This window comes from Lampetra fluviatilis, chromosome 47 (assembly GCF_964198595.1).
Source record: "Lampetra fluviatilis chromosome 47, kcLamFluv1.1, whole genome shotgun sequence".
NCBI lineage: Eukaryota > Metazoa > Chordata > Hyperoartia > Petromyzontiformes > Petromyzontidae > Lampetra > Lampetra fluviatilis.
In genome coordinates, this window is record NC_136321.1 from 2893358 (window position 1) to 2907502 (window position 14145).

The 14145-nt window shown below is 47.9% G+C and overlaps 1 protein-coding gene across 4 annotated transcripts in view; it reads left to right on the plus strand.

Annotated features, from left to right (window-relative positions):
• Positions 1-1560: 1560 nt before the first annotated feature.
• The window catches only part of QKI (QKI, KH domain containing RNA binding), a 211100-nt gene continuing 198515 nt past the window's right edge, over positions 1561-14145 (plus strand). For all 4 annotated transcript variants that reach the window (XM_078877239.1, XM_078877237.1, XM_078877236.1 and 1 more), the window contains exon 1: positions 1561-1821. In XM_078877239.1, the coding sequence (XP_078733365.1) occupies positions 1671-1821 (151 nt within the window). In that variant the 5' untranslated portion in view covers positions 1561-1670. The remainder of the gene's footprint in view (positions 1822-14145) is intronic.

Consider the following 14145-nt stretch of genomic DNA (forward strand, 5'->3'; position numbering starts at 1 on the left):
CCCTCCCCCTCTCTCCTCATCTCCCCCCCCCCCCCTCTCTCTCCCCATCTCTCTCCCCCCCCCCTCTCTCTCCCCATCTCTCTATCCCCACTCTCTCTCCCCATCTCTCTCTCCCCATCTCTCTCCCCCCCCCCTCTCCCCCCCCCCTCTCTCCCCATCTCTCTATCCCCCCTCTCTCTCCCCATCTCTCTATCCCCCCTCTCTCTCCCCATCTCTCTCTCCCCATCTCTCCCCCCCCCCTCTCTCTCCCCATCTCTCTATCCCCCCTCTCTCTCCCCCCCTCTCTCTCCCCCCCTCTCTCTCCCCCCCCCCTCTCCCCATCTCTCTCTCCCCCCCCTCTCCCCATCTCTCTCTCCCCATCTCTCTCTCCCCCCCCTCTCCCCATCTCTCCCCCCCCCCTCTCCCCCCCCTCTCCCCATCTCCCCCCCCTCTCCCCCCCCTCCTCTCTCTCTGCGCACGCGCCCTCGCTCTCACTGCGCTGCTGTGTGACCGAGCAGCGCGCGCGCATGCGCAGTGCGCGCCGCGCTCCGGACTAAAATCGAGAGCCAAGTTTGTGAGAACGCCGGGGAAGGGAAGAGCGGTGGGGGAGGAGGGGAGACACCGAGAGAGACACAGAGAGAGACACAGAGAGAGACACAGAGAGAGACACAGAGAGAGACACAGAGAGAGAGAGACACACTGAGAGAGACACCGAGAGAGACACCGAGAGACACACCGAGAGAGAGACACCGAGAGAGACACACCGAGAGAGACACACCGAGAGAGACACCGAGAGAGACACACCGAGAGAGACACAGAGAGAGACACAGAGAGAGACACAGAGAGAGAGAGAGAGAGACACGCTGAGAGAGACACCGAGAGAGACACCGAGAGACACACCGAGAGAGAGACACCGAGAGACACACCGAGAGAGACACACCGAGAGAGACACCGAGAGAGACACACCGAGAGAGACACAGAGAGAGAACAGAGAGAGACACCGAGAGACACACCGAGAGAGACACAGAGAGACACAGAGAGAGACACTGAGAGAGACACTGAGAGAGACACTGAGAGACACTGAGAGACACAGAGAGACACAGAGAGACAGAGACACAGGCAGAGAGCCAGAGAGGAGTAGGAGGAGGGACACACACAGACACACACAAGAGAGAGAGAGACGCACAGGGGCACATCGCGGAGGAGTGACACACGGGGGGGGAGGGAGGGAGGAGGAGGAGGAGGGAGGAGACAGACAGACAGAGCGAGAGTCGCTTTGAGCTACAGAAGAGGAGGAGGGACACACGGGGGAGCGAGTAGCAGGAGCAGCAGCAACAGCAGAGGCGCCGTGCACTGGAGGAGAAGCAACGCACGGAGGTCGTGGAAACAGCGAGAGGAGCGACGCGTGGCTGCTGCGGCTGCGGCGGTCGTGGTCGTGGAGGAATTGTCGGAGAGAGGCGCGCGGACGCGAGCCGAGAGAGCGAGCGAGCGAGAGAGAGGCGACACCGCGAGAGGTCGGAGCGGAGAGAAAGAGAGACGCCGCGTAGAGAGGGAGGAAGGAGGAGGAGGAGGCAGTGTACAGCGGGGAGGGGAGGGGGGAAGAGAGGCGAGACCAGGAGAGCCGGAGGAGAGCGCAGCGCGCAGGAGGAGACGAGGAGGAGGAGACGGGGCGGGCGTGCGACGCGCCGAGCATGGTGAGGGACATGGAGCAGCACACGGCGCGTGAGAAGCCCCGGGCCAGCCCCGACTACCTCATGCAGCTCATCAACGACAAGAAGCTCATGGCGAGTCTGCCCAACTTCTGCGGGATATTCACGCACCTCGAGCGCCTGCTGGACGAGGGTGAGTTGCTGGCGGTAGCGGGAGTTTGGGGATGGGGGGCGGTGGAGGGGAAGAGGGGGGGGGGCTCTCGTACCCCGAACACCGTTCTCGTGTTTACAGCGGCACTGACTGCCCCCCCCCCCCACAATTCTCCTCCGCAGGACCGCGCGTCGCGTAACCGCTTCTGTCGGAAACGCTCGCGCGCACAGATATTGGTGTGTGTAGGTGTGTGTGTGTAGGTGTGTGTGTGTGTAGGTGTGTGTGTGTGTCTAGGTGTGTGTCTAGGTGTGTGTAGGTGTGTGTGTGTAGCAGTATGTGTGTATCTAGGTGTGTGTAGGTGTGTGTGTGTATGTGTGTGTCTAGGTGTGTGTCTGTGTGTGTGTGTGTGTGTCTAGGTGTGTGTAGGTGTGTGTGTGTCTGTGTGTGTCTAGGTGTGTGTCTAGGTGTGTATGTGTGTGTCTAGGTGTGTGTAGGTGTGTGTGTGTGTGTCTAGGTGAGTGTGTGTGTGTAGGTTTGTGTGTGTCTAGGTGTGTGTGTGTAGGTGTGTGTCTAGGTGTGTGTCTAGGTGTGTGTAGGTGTGTGTGTGTAGGTGTGTGTCTAGGTGTGTGTGTGTAGGTGTGTGTAGGTGTGTGTCTAGGTGTGTGTGTGTAGGTGTGTGTAGGTGTGTGTCTAGGTGTGTGTGTAGGTGTGTGTCTAGGTGTGTGTCTAGGTGTGTGTGTGTCTAGGTGTGTGTGTGTAAGTGTATGTCTAGGTGTGTGTCTAAGTGTGTGTAGGTGTGTGTGTGTAGGTGTGTGTCTAGGTGTGTGTGTGTCTAGGTGTGTGTGTGTCTAGGTGTGTGTGTGTAGGTGTGTGTCTAGGTGTGTGTGTGTAGGTGTGTGTCTGTGTGTGTGTGTCTAGGTGTGTGTAGGTGTGTGTGTGTGTAGATGTGTGTGTCTCGGTGAGTGTCTACATGTATGTCTACATGTGTGTCTCAGAGTGTGTAGCGGCTAGCGCGCTGCGTTACGAACTCGGCGATTCCCGCTCACGGCCAACACCGGTGGCGATTATCTGAACCGATCCTGAGCCTCCCCTAGGTCGACTCAGCCCCAAATGAGTACCTGGTCCGATGTGTAAACATCGCCACTCATGAGACGTGGTGTTGTCCACCCACCCCCTCGTGTGCCCTGTCGGCCTTGATAGGTGCTCGCTAACAGCACTTGCCCCAACAGTCTGTTAAAGACTATATGGGGGATCTGCATGTGTCTGTGGTTGTTCCTGTGGCTATACGTGTGTGTGCTTTTCTTTGCACATATGTGTGCATGTGTTGACCGTGCATGTGTCTGCCAGTGTGTGGTTGTGTTTACACGTGCGTGTGTGTGTGTGTGCACATCTGTGTGTATGATGTGTATATATAATCTCGGTCATCTCAGTCAGTCGACCCGTGGCACCTGCTGGGTCTGCCCCCGTGACCTCCTGCCAGCGGGCGTTCGACACTTCACGTGGCCTCGACGTGCACCTAGCCTGGCACAGGCGTCGTGGTGACGTCACCGCCACTTAGTGGCGAATTTGCGTTGTTGTTGTTGTGTATGTGTAAACATCGCCACTGGGGAGACAAAGGCGGCCGGGGGTAATGATGGCCACATCACCCCTCGTGTGCCGTGCCGGCCTTCATAGGTGCCCTTTAACAGCGCTTGTCCCACAAGTCCGTTAAGATTATACGGGGGGTCGGTGTGTTAGTAGCTATGTGTGTGCATGTGTTCATGTACGTGCCTATAGGTTCGTGCACCTAGCCTGGCACAAGCGCCGTGGTAACGTCACCGCCACTGAGTGGTGAACGGTGGTCGTCTGTAAGTGTGTTTCTCTGCCTGTGTGTATGTCTGTGTGTGTGTGCGTCTGTATGTGTATCTCTGCCTGTGTGTGTATGTCTGTGTGTGTGTGCGCCTGTATGTGTGCATGCTGAGACATGTGCCTGTGTGTGTGTGTCTGTATGTCTGTGTCTCTGTGCTGCCTTGTGGGCATGTGTGTGTGCGTGTGTGCGTGTGTGCCTGTCTGCTGCTGTGTGTAGGAATGTCTGCATTTACAGCGAATATACCTTGCGTGTGTGTACCCGTCTGTGTATGCGTGTGTGTGTACCCGTGTGTGTGCGTGTGTGTGTGTACCCGTGTGTGTGCGTGTGTGTGTGTACCCGTGTGTGTGCGTGTGTGTGTACCCGTGTGTGTGCGTGTGTGTGTACCCGTGTGTGTGCGTGTGTGTGTGTACCCGTGTGTGTGCGTGTGTGTGTACCCGTCTGTGTATGCGTGTGTGTGTACCCGTGTGTGTGCGTGTGTGTGTACCCGTGTGTGTATGCGTGTGTGTGTACCCGTGTGTGTGCGTGTGTGTGCGTGTGTGTGTACCCGTGTGTGTATGCGTGTGTGTGTACCCGTGTGTGTGCGTGTGTGTGTACCCGTGTGTGTGCGTGTGTGTGTACCCGTCTGTGTATGCGTGTGTGTGTACCCGTGTGTGTATGCGTGTGTGTGTACCCGTCTGTGTATGCGTGTGTGTGTACCCGTGTGTGTGCGTGTGTGTGTACCCGTGTGTGTGCGTGTGTGTGTACCCGTGTGTGTGTGCGTGTGTGTGTGTACCCGTCTGTGTATGCGTGTTTGTGTACCCGTGTGTGTGTGCGTGTGTGTGTACCCGTGTGTGTGCGTGTGTGTGTACCCGTGTGTGTGTGCGTGTGTGTGTACCCGTGTGTGTGCGTGTGTGTGCGTGTGTGTGTACCCGTGTGTGTGCGTGTGTGTGCGTGTGTGTGTACCCGTGTGTGTATGCGTGTGTGTGTACCCGTGTGTGTGCGTGTGTGTGTACCCGTGTGTGTGCGTGTGTGTGTACCCGTGTGTGTGTGCGTGTGTGTGTACCCGTGTGTGTGCGTGTGTGTGTACCCGTGTGTGTGTGTGTGCGTGTGTGTGTACCCGTGTGTGTGCGTGTGTGTGTGTACCCGTGTGTGTGTGTGCGTGTGTGTGCGTGTGTGCCAGTGTGTGGGGGGGGGGAGCGATAGTGCAACGTTTAGCGCACTGCGCTACGAACCCGGCCACCTGAGTTCGATTATTCTGAACCATTCCTGGGCCTCCCCTAGGTCGACTCAGCCTCAAATGAGTACCTGGTGCGGTGTGTAAACATCGCCACTGGGGAGACAAAGGCGGTCGGGCGTGGTCCTGGCCACCCAACCCCCTTCAGAGGTGGTGCTCGCTAACGGCACTTGCCCTAAATGTCTGTTAGAGGCTGTATGGAGGACCTTTGTCTTTGCTTCCCCATTGTGTGTGTGTGTGTCCATGTGTAACCGTACAGTCTTTGTGTTCCTGTTTTGCCCATGCCTGCGTGAAACTGTGTGTGTGTAACTGTTTGTGTACCCAACCATAGCCGTGTGTGTATTTGTGTAGACGTGTGTGTATTTGTGTTGCTGTGGTGATGTGGGTAATTGCGTGTACTCATGTACGTACTGTGTGTATGTGTGTGTGTGTAACCTGGTGAGATGTGTAATCATCGTCACCAGGAAGACAAAGGCGGTCGGGCGTGAGGCTGACCACTCACCCCCTCGTGTACGGTTCCGGGCTCCATAGGTGCTCGCTAACAGCACTTGACGCAATAGTTTGTTAAAAGGCTATACGGGGGATACGCACACACGTGTACACACTCACACGTGTACACACTCACACGTGTACACACTCACACGTGTACACACTCTCACGTGTACACACTCACACGTGTACACACTCACACACGTGTACACACACGTGTACACTCACACACACGTGTACACACACACACGTGTGCACACACACACGTGTGCACACACACACGTGTGCACACACACACGTGTACACACACACGTGTACACACTCACACGTGTACACACTCACACGTGTACACACTCACACGTGTACACACTCTCACGTGTACACACTCACACGTGTACACACTCACACACGTGTACACACACGTGTACACTCACACACACGTGTACACACACACACGTGTGCACACACACACGTGTGCACACACACACGTGTGCACACACACACGTGTACACACACACGTGTACACACACACAGGTGTACACATACACACACGTGTACACACACACGTGTACACACACACGTGTGCACACACACGTGTGCACACACACGTGTGCACACACACAGGTACACACACACACGTGTACACACACGTGTGCACACACAGGTGTACACATACACACACGTGTACACACACACGGGTACACACATACACACACGTGTACACACACGTGTACACACACACACACGTGTACACACTCACACACACACGTGTACACACACACACACGTGTATACACACACACGTGTACACACACACACGTGTACACACGTGTACACACACACACGTGTACACACACGTGCACACACACACGTGTACACACACACACACACACAGGTGTACACACACAGGTACACACACACAGGTGTACACACACACACGTGCACACACACAGGTGTACACACACACGTGCACACACACACAGGTACACACACACACACGTGTACACACACACGTGCACACACACGTGCACACACACACAGGTGCATACACACACACGTGTACACACACACACACGTGCACACACACACACGTGTACACACACACACGTGTACACACGCACACACGTGCACACAGGTACACACACACGTGCACACACTCACACGCACACACGTGCACACAGGTACACACACACGTGCACACAGATACACACACACGTGCACACAGGTACACACACACGTGCACACACTCACACGCACACACGTGCACACAGGTACACACACGTGCACACAGGTACACACACACGTGCACACAGGTACACACACACGTGCACACACTCACACGCACACACGTGCACACAGGTACACACACACGTGCACACACTCACACGCACACACGTGCACACAGGTACACACACACGTGCACACACTCACACGCACACACGTGCACACAGGTACACACACACGTGCACACACTCACACCCTTCCGCGTCTCGTCTTGTCCCAGACTCGCCTCCGCGCGCCGCACATTCCTGGGGAGCGCGCGGAGCCCCCGGGGCAATTCCAGTCCCCGATGCGGGGACCCGCGGTGGGGGGGGGGTCCACGCGGGGGGGGGGGGGTCCACGCGGGGGGGGGTCCACGGGGGGGGGGTCCAAGGGGGGGTCCACAGGGGGTCCCCGTGGGTATAGGGGGGGGGGGTGGTGGAGGTCACAGGGGGTGTGGGGCTACAGAGGGGAACACGCGACTCGGATTGCGGGGCGCACACAGACGCGCACGTGGGTAGTCGCCTGATCGTCATCACTGCAAAGTGTGGATGGTCTACGAGGGGCGCGGGGGGATGCAGGGGTACAGGTGTGACCAGTGACGTAGTAGCTACATTATCAGTGGTGTAGTGACTACATTATCAGTGGTGTAGTAACTACATTATCAGTGGGGTAGTAAACTACATTATCAGTGGCGTAGTAACTACATTATCAGTGGTGTAGTAGCTACATTATCAGTGGCGTAGTAACTACATTATCGGTGGTGTAGTAAACTACATTATCAGTGGTGTAGTAGCTACATTATCAGTGGTGTAGTGACTACATTATCAGTGGTGTAGTGACTACATTATCAGTGGTGTAGTAACTACATTATCAGTGGGGTAGTAAACTACATTATCAGTGGCGTAGTAACTACATTATCAGTGGTGTAGTAGCTACATTATCAGTGGCGTAGTAACTACATTATCGGTGGTGTAGTAAACTACATTATCAGTGGTGTAGTAGCTACATTATCAGTGGTGTAGTGACTACATTATCAGTGGCGTAGTAACTACATTATCAGTGGTGTAGTGACTACATTATCAGTGGCGTAGTAACTACATTATCGGTGGTGTAGTGACTACATTATCAGTGGTGTAGTAGCTACATTATCAGTGGCGTAGTAACTACATTATCAGTGGCGTAGTAACTACATTATCGGTGGTGTAGTGACTACATTATCAGTGGTGTAGTGACTACATTATCAGTGGCGTAGTAACTACATTATCAGTGGTGTAGTGACTACATTATCAGTGGTGTAGTAGCTACATTATCAGTGGCGTAGTAACTACATTATCGGTGGTGTAGTAAACTACATTATCAGTGGTGTAGTGACTACAGTATCAGTGGTGTAGTAACTACATTATCAGTGACGTAGTAGCTACATTATCAGTAACGTAGTAACTACATTATCAGTGGTGTAGTAGCTACATTATCAGTGGCGTAGTAACTACATTATCAGTGGCGTAGTAACTACATTATCAGTGGTGTAGTGACTACATTATCAGTGGCGTAGTAACTACATTATCAGTGGTGTAGTGACTACATTATCAGTGGTGTAGTAACTACATTATCAGTGGCATAGTAACTACATTATCAGTGGAATAGTAGCGACATTATCAGTGGTGTAGTAGCTACATTATCAGTGACGTAGTAGCTACATTATCAGTGGTGTAGTGACTACATTATCAGTGGTGTAGTAACTACACTATCAGTGGTGGAGTAACTACATTATCAGTAGCGTAGTAACTACATCATCAGTGGCGTAGTAACTACATCATCAGTGGCGTAGTGACTACATTATCAGTGGCGTAGTAACTACATTATCAGTGGTGTAGTGACTACATTATCAGTGGTGTAGTAACTACATCATCAGTGACGTAGTAGCTACATTATCAGTGGCGTAGTGACTACATTATCAGTGACGTAGTAACTACATTATCAGTGGCGTAGTAACTACATTATCAGTGGCGTACTAACTACATTATCAGTGGTGTCGTAGCTACATTATCAGTGGAGTAGTGACTACATGATCAGTGGTGTAGTGACTACATTATCAGTGACGTAGTAACTACATTATCAGTGGTGTAGTGACTACATTATCAGTGGTGTAGTGACTACATTATCAGTGGCATAGTAACTACATTATCAGTGGCGTAGTAACTACATTATGAGTGGCGTAGTAACTACATTATCAGTGGCGTACTAACTACATTATCAGTGGCGTAGTAACTACATTATCAGTGGTGTAGTAACTACATTATCAGTGGCGTAGTAACTACATTATCAGTGGTGTAGTAACTACATTATCAGTGGCAGAGTAACTACGTTATCAGTGGCGTACTAACTACATTATCAGTGGTGTACTAACTACATTATCAGTGGCGTACTAACTACATTATCAGTGGCGTACTAACTACATTATCAGTGGCGTACTAACTACATTATCAGTGACGTACTAACTACATTATCAGTGGCGTACTAACTACATTATCAGTGGCGTACTAACTACATTATCAGTGGCGTACTAACTACATTATCAGTGGCGTACTAACTACATTATCAGTGGCGTACTAACTACATTATCAGTGGCGTACTAACTACATTATCAGTGGCGTACTAACTACATTATCAGTGGCGTACTAACTACATTATCAGTGGCGGAGTAACTACATTATCAGTGGTGTACTAACTACATTATCAGTGGCGTACTAACTACATTATCAGTGGTGTAGTAACTACATTATCAGTGGCGTACTAACTACATTATCAGTGGCGTAGTGACTACATTATCAGTGGCGGAGTAACTACATTATCAGTGGAGTAGTAACTACATTATCAGTGGCGTAGTAACTACATTATCAGTGGCGTAGTAACTACATTATCAGTGGCGTAGTTACTACATTATCAGTGGTGTAGTGACTACATTATCAGTGGCGTAGTAACTACATTATCAGTGGCGTAGTTACTACATTATCAGTGGTGTAGTAACGACATTATCAGTGGTGTAGTAACTACATTATCAGTGGCGTAGTAACTACATTATCAGTGGCGTAGTAGCTACATTATCAGTGGCGGAGTAACTACATTATCAGTGGCGGAGTAACTACATTATCAGTAGCGGAGTATCTACATTATCAGTGGCGGAGTAACTACATTATCAGTGGCGTAGTAACTACATTATCAGTGGCGTACTAACTACATTATCAGTGGCGTAGTAACTACATTTTCAGTGGCGTACTAACTACATTATCAGTGGCGTAGTAACTACATTATCAGTGGTGTAGTGACTACATTATCAGTGGCGTAGTAACTACATTATCAGTGGCGTAGTAACTACATTATCAGTGGCGTAGTAACTACATTATCAGTGGCGTAGTAACTACATTATCAGTGGCATAGTAACTACATTATCAGTGGCGTAGTAACTACATTATAAGTGGTGTAGTAACTACATTATCAATGGTGTAGTAACTACATTATCAGTGGCGTAGTAACTACATTATCAGTGGTGTGGTAACTACATTATCAGTGACGTAGTAGCTACATTATCAGTGGTGTAGTAGCTACATTATCAGTGGCGTAGTGACTACATTATCAGTGGTGTAGTGACTACATTATCAGTGGCGTAGTAACTACATTTTCAGTGGCGTAGTAGCTACATTATCAGTGGTGTAGTAGCTACATTATCAGTGGTGTAGTGACTACATTATCAGTGGTGTAGTGACTACATTATCAGTGGCGTAGTAACTACATTTTCAGTGGCGTAGTAGCTACATTATCAGTGACGTAGTAACTACATTATCAGTGGTGTAGTAACTACATTATCAGTGGTTTAGTAGCTACATTATCAGTGGCGTAGTAACTACATTATCAGTGACGTAGTAGCTACATTATCAGTGGTGTAGTAACTACATTATCAGTGGCGTAGTAACTACATTATCAGTGGTGTAGTAGCTACATTATCAGTGGTGTAGTAACTACATTATCAGTGGTGTAGTAACTACATTATCAGTGGCGTAGTAACTACATTATCAGTGGTGTAGTAGCTACATTATTAGTGGTGTAGTAACTGCATTATCAGAGGTGTTGTAGCTACATTATCAGTGGTGTAGTAACTACATCATCAGTGGCGTAGTAACTACATTATCAGTGACGTAGTAACTACATTATCTGTTGCGTAGTAGCTACATTATCAGTGGCGTAGTAGCTACATTATCAGTGGTGTAGTAGCTACATTATCAGTGGCGTAGTAACTACATTATTAGTGGTATAGTGACTACATTATCAGTGGTGTAGTGACTACATTATTAGTGGTGTAGTAGCTACATTATCAGTGGCGTAGTAACTACATTATCAGTGACGTAGTAACTACATTATCAGTGGTGTAGTAACTACATTATCAGTGGTTTAGTAGCTACATTATCAGTGGCGTAGTAACTACATTATCAGTGACGTAGTAGCTACATTATCAGTGGTGTAGTAACTACATTATCAGTGGCGTAGTAACTACATTATCAGTGGTGTAGTAGCTACATTATCAGTGGTGTAGTAACTACATTATCAGTGGTGTAGTAACTACATTATCAGTGGCGTAGTAACTACATTATCAGTGGTGTAGTAGCTACATTATTAGTGGTGTAGTAACTGCATTATCAGAGGTGTTGTAGCTACATTATCAGTGGTGTAGTAACTACATCATCAGTGGCGTAGTAACTACATTATCAGTGACGTAGTAACTACATTATCTGTTGCGTAGTAGCTACATTATCAGTGGCGTAGTAGCTACATTATCAGTGGTGTAGTAGCTACATTATCAGTGGCGTAGTAACTACATTATTAGTGGTATAGTGACTACATTATCAGTGGTGTAGTGATTACATTATTAGTGGTGTAGTAGCTACATTATCAGTGGCGTAGTAACTACATTATCAGTGGTGTATTAACTACATTATCAGTGGCGTAGTAACTACATTATCAGTGGTGTAGTAGCTACATTATTAGTGGTGTAGTAACTGCATTATCAGAGGTGTTGTAGCTACATTATCAGTGGTGTAGTAACTACATCATCAGTGGCGTAGTAACTACATTATCAGTGACGTAGTAACTACATTATCTGTTGCGTAGTAGCTACATTATCAGTGGCGTAGTAGCTACATTATCAGTGGTGTAGTAGCTACATTATCAGTGGCGTAGTAACTACATTATTAGTGGTATAGTGACTACATTATCAGTGGTGTAGTGACTACATTATTAGTGGTGTAGTAGCTACATTATCAGTGGCGTAGTAACTACATTATCAGTGACGTAGTAACTACATTATCAGTGGTGTAGTAACTACATTATCAGTGGTTTAGTAGCTACATTATCAGTGGCGTAGTAACTACATTATCAGTGACGTAGTAGCTACATTATCAGTGGTGTAGTAACTACATTATCAGTGGCGTAGTAACTACATTATCAGTGGTGTAGTAGCTACATTATCAGTGGTGTAGTAACTACATTATCAGTGGTGTAGTAACTACATTATCAGTGGCGTAGTAACTACATTATCAGTGGTGTAGTAGCTACATTATTAGTGGTGTAGTAACTGCATTATCAGAGGTGTTGTAGCTACATTATCAGTGGTGTAGTAACTACATCATCAGTGTCGTAGTAACTACATTATCAGTGACGTAGTAACTACATTATCTGTTGCGTAGTAGCTACATTATCAGTGGCGTAGTAGCTACATTATCAGTGGTGTAGTAGCTACATTATCAGTGGCGTAGTAACTACATTATTAGTGGTATAGTGACTACATTATCAGTGGTGTAGTGACTACATTATTAGTGGTGTAGTAGCTACATTATCAGTGGCGTAGTAACTACATTATCAGTGGTGTATTAGCTACATTATCAGTGGCGTAGTAACTACATTATTAGTGGCGTAGTGACTACATTATCTGTGGCGTAGTATCTACATTAGCAGTGGTGTAGTAGCTACATTATCAGTGGCGTAGTAACTACATTATCAGTGACGTAGTAGCTACATTATCAGTGGTGTAGTAACTACATTATCAGTGGCGTAGTAACTACATTATCAGTGGTGTAGTAGCTACATTATCAGTGGTGTAGTAACTACATTATCAGTGGTGTAGTAACTACATTATCAGTGGCGTAGTAACTACATTATCAGTGGTGTAGTAGCTACATTATTAGTGGTGTAGTAACTGCATTATCAGAGGTGTTGTAGCTACATTATCAGTGGTGTAGTAACTACATCATCAGTGGCGTAGTAACTACATTATCAGTGACGTAGTAACTACATTATCTGTTGCGTAGTAGCTACATTATCAGTGGCGTAGTAGCTACATTATCAGTGGTGTAGTAGCTACATTATCAGTGGCGTAGTAACTACATTATTAGTGGTATAGTGACTACATTATCAGTGGTGTAGTGACTACATTATTAGTGGTGTAGTAGCTACATTATCAGTGGCGTAGTAACTACATTATCAGTGGTGTATTAGCTACATTATCAGTGGCGTAGTAACTACATTATTAGTGGCGTAGTGACTACATTATCTGTGGCGTAGTATCTACATTAGCAGTGGTGTAGTAGCTACATTATCAGTGGCGTAGTAACTACATTATTAGTGGTGTAGTGACTACATTATCAGTGGCGTAGTGACTACATTACCAGTGGCGTAGTGACTACATTATCTGTGGCGTAGTAACTACATTATTAGTGGTGTAGTGACTACATTATCAGTGGTGTAGTAGCTACATTACCAGTGGCGTAGTAACTACATTATCAGTGGCGTAGTAGCTACATTATCAGTGGCGTACTGACTACATTATCAGTGGTGTAGTAGCTACATTATCAGTGGCGTAGTAACTAAGTTATCAGTGGCGTAGTAACTACATTATCAGTGGCGTAGTAGCTACATTATCAGTGGCGTAGTAGCTACATTATCAGTGGTGTAGTAGCTACATTATCAGTGGCGTAGTAACTACATTATCAGTGGCGTAGTAACTACATTATCAGTGACGTAGTAACTACATTGTCAGTGGCGTAGTTGCTACATTATCAGTGGTGTAGTAACTACATTATCAGTGGCGTAGTAACTACATTATCAGTGGCGTAGTAGATACATTATCAGTGGCGTAGTAGCTACATTATCAGTGACGTAGTAGCTACATTATCAGTGATGTAGTAACTACATTATCAGTGACGTAGTAACTACATTATCAGTGGTGTAGTAACTACATTATCAGTGGTGTAGTAACTACATTATCAGTGGCGTAGTAACCACATTATCAGTGACGTAGTAACTACATTATCAGTGGTGTAGTAACTACATTATCAGTGGCGTAGTAACTACATTATCAGTGGTGTAGTAGCTACATTAGCAGTGACGTAGTAGCTACATTATCAGTGACGTAGTAACTACATTATCAGTGGCGTAGTAACTACATTATCAGTGGTGTAGTAGCTACATTATCAGTGACGTAGTAACTACATTATCAGTGGCGT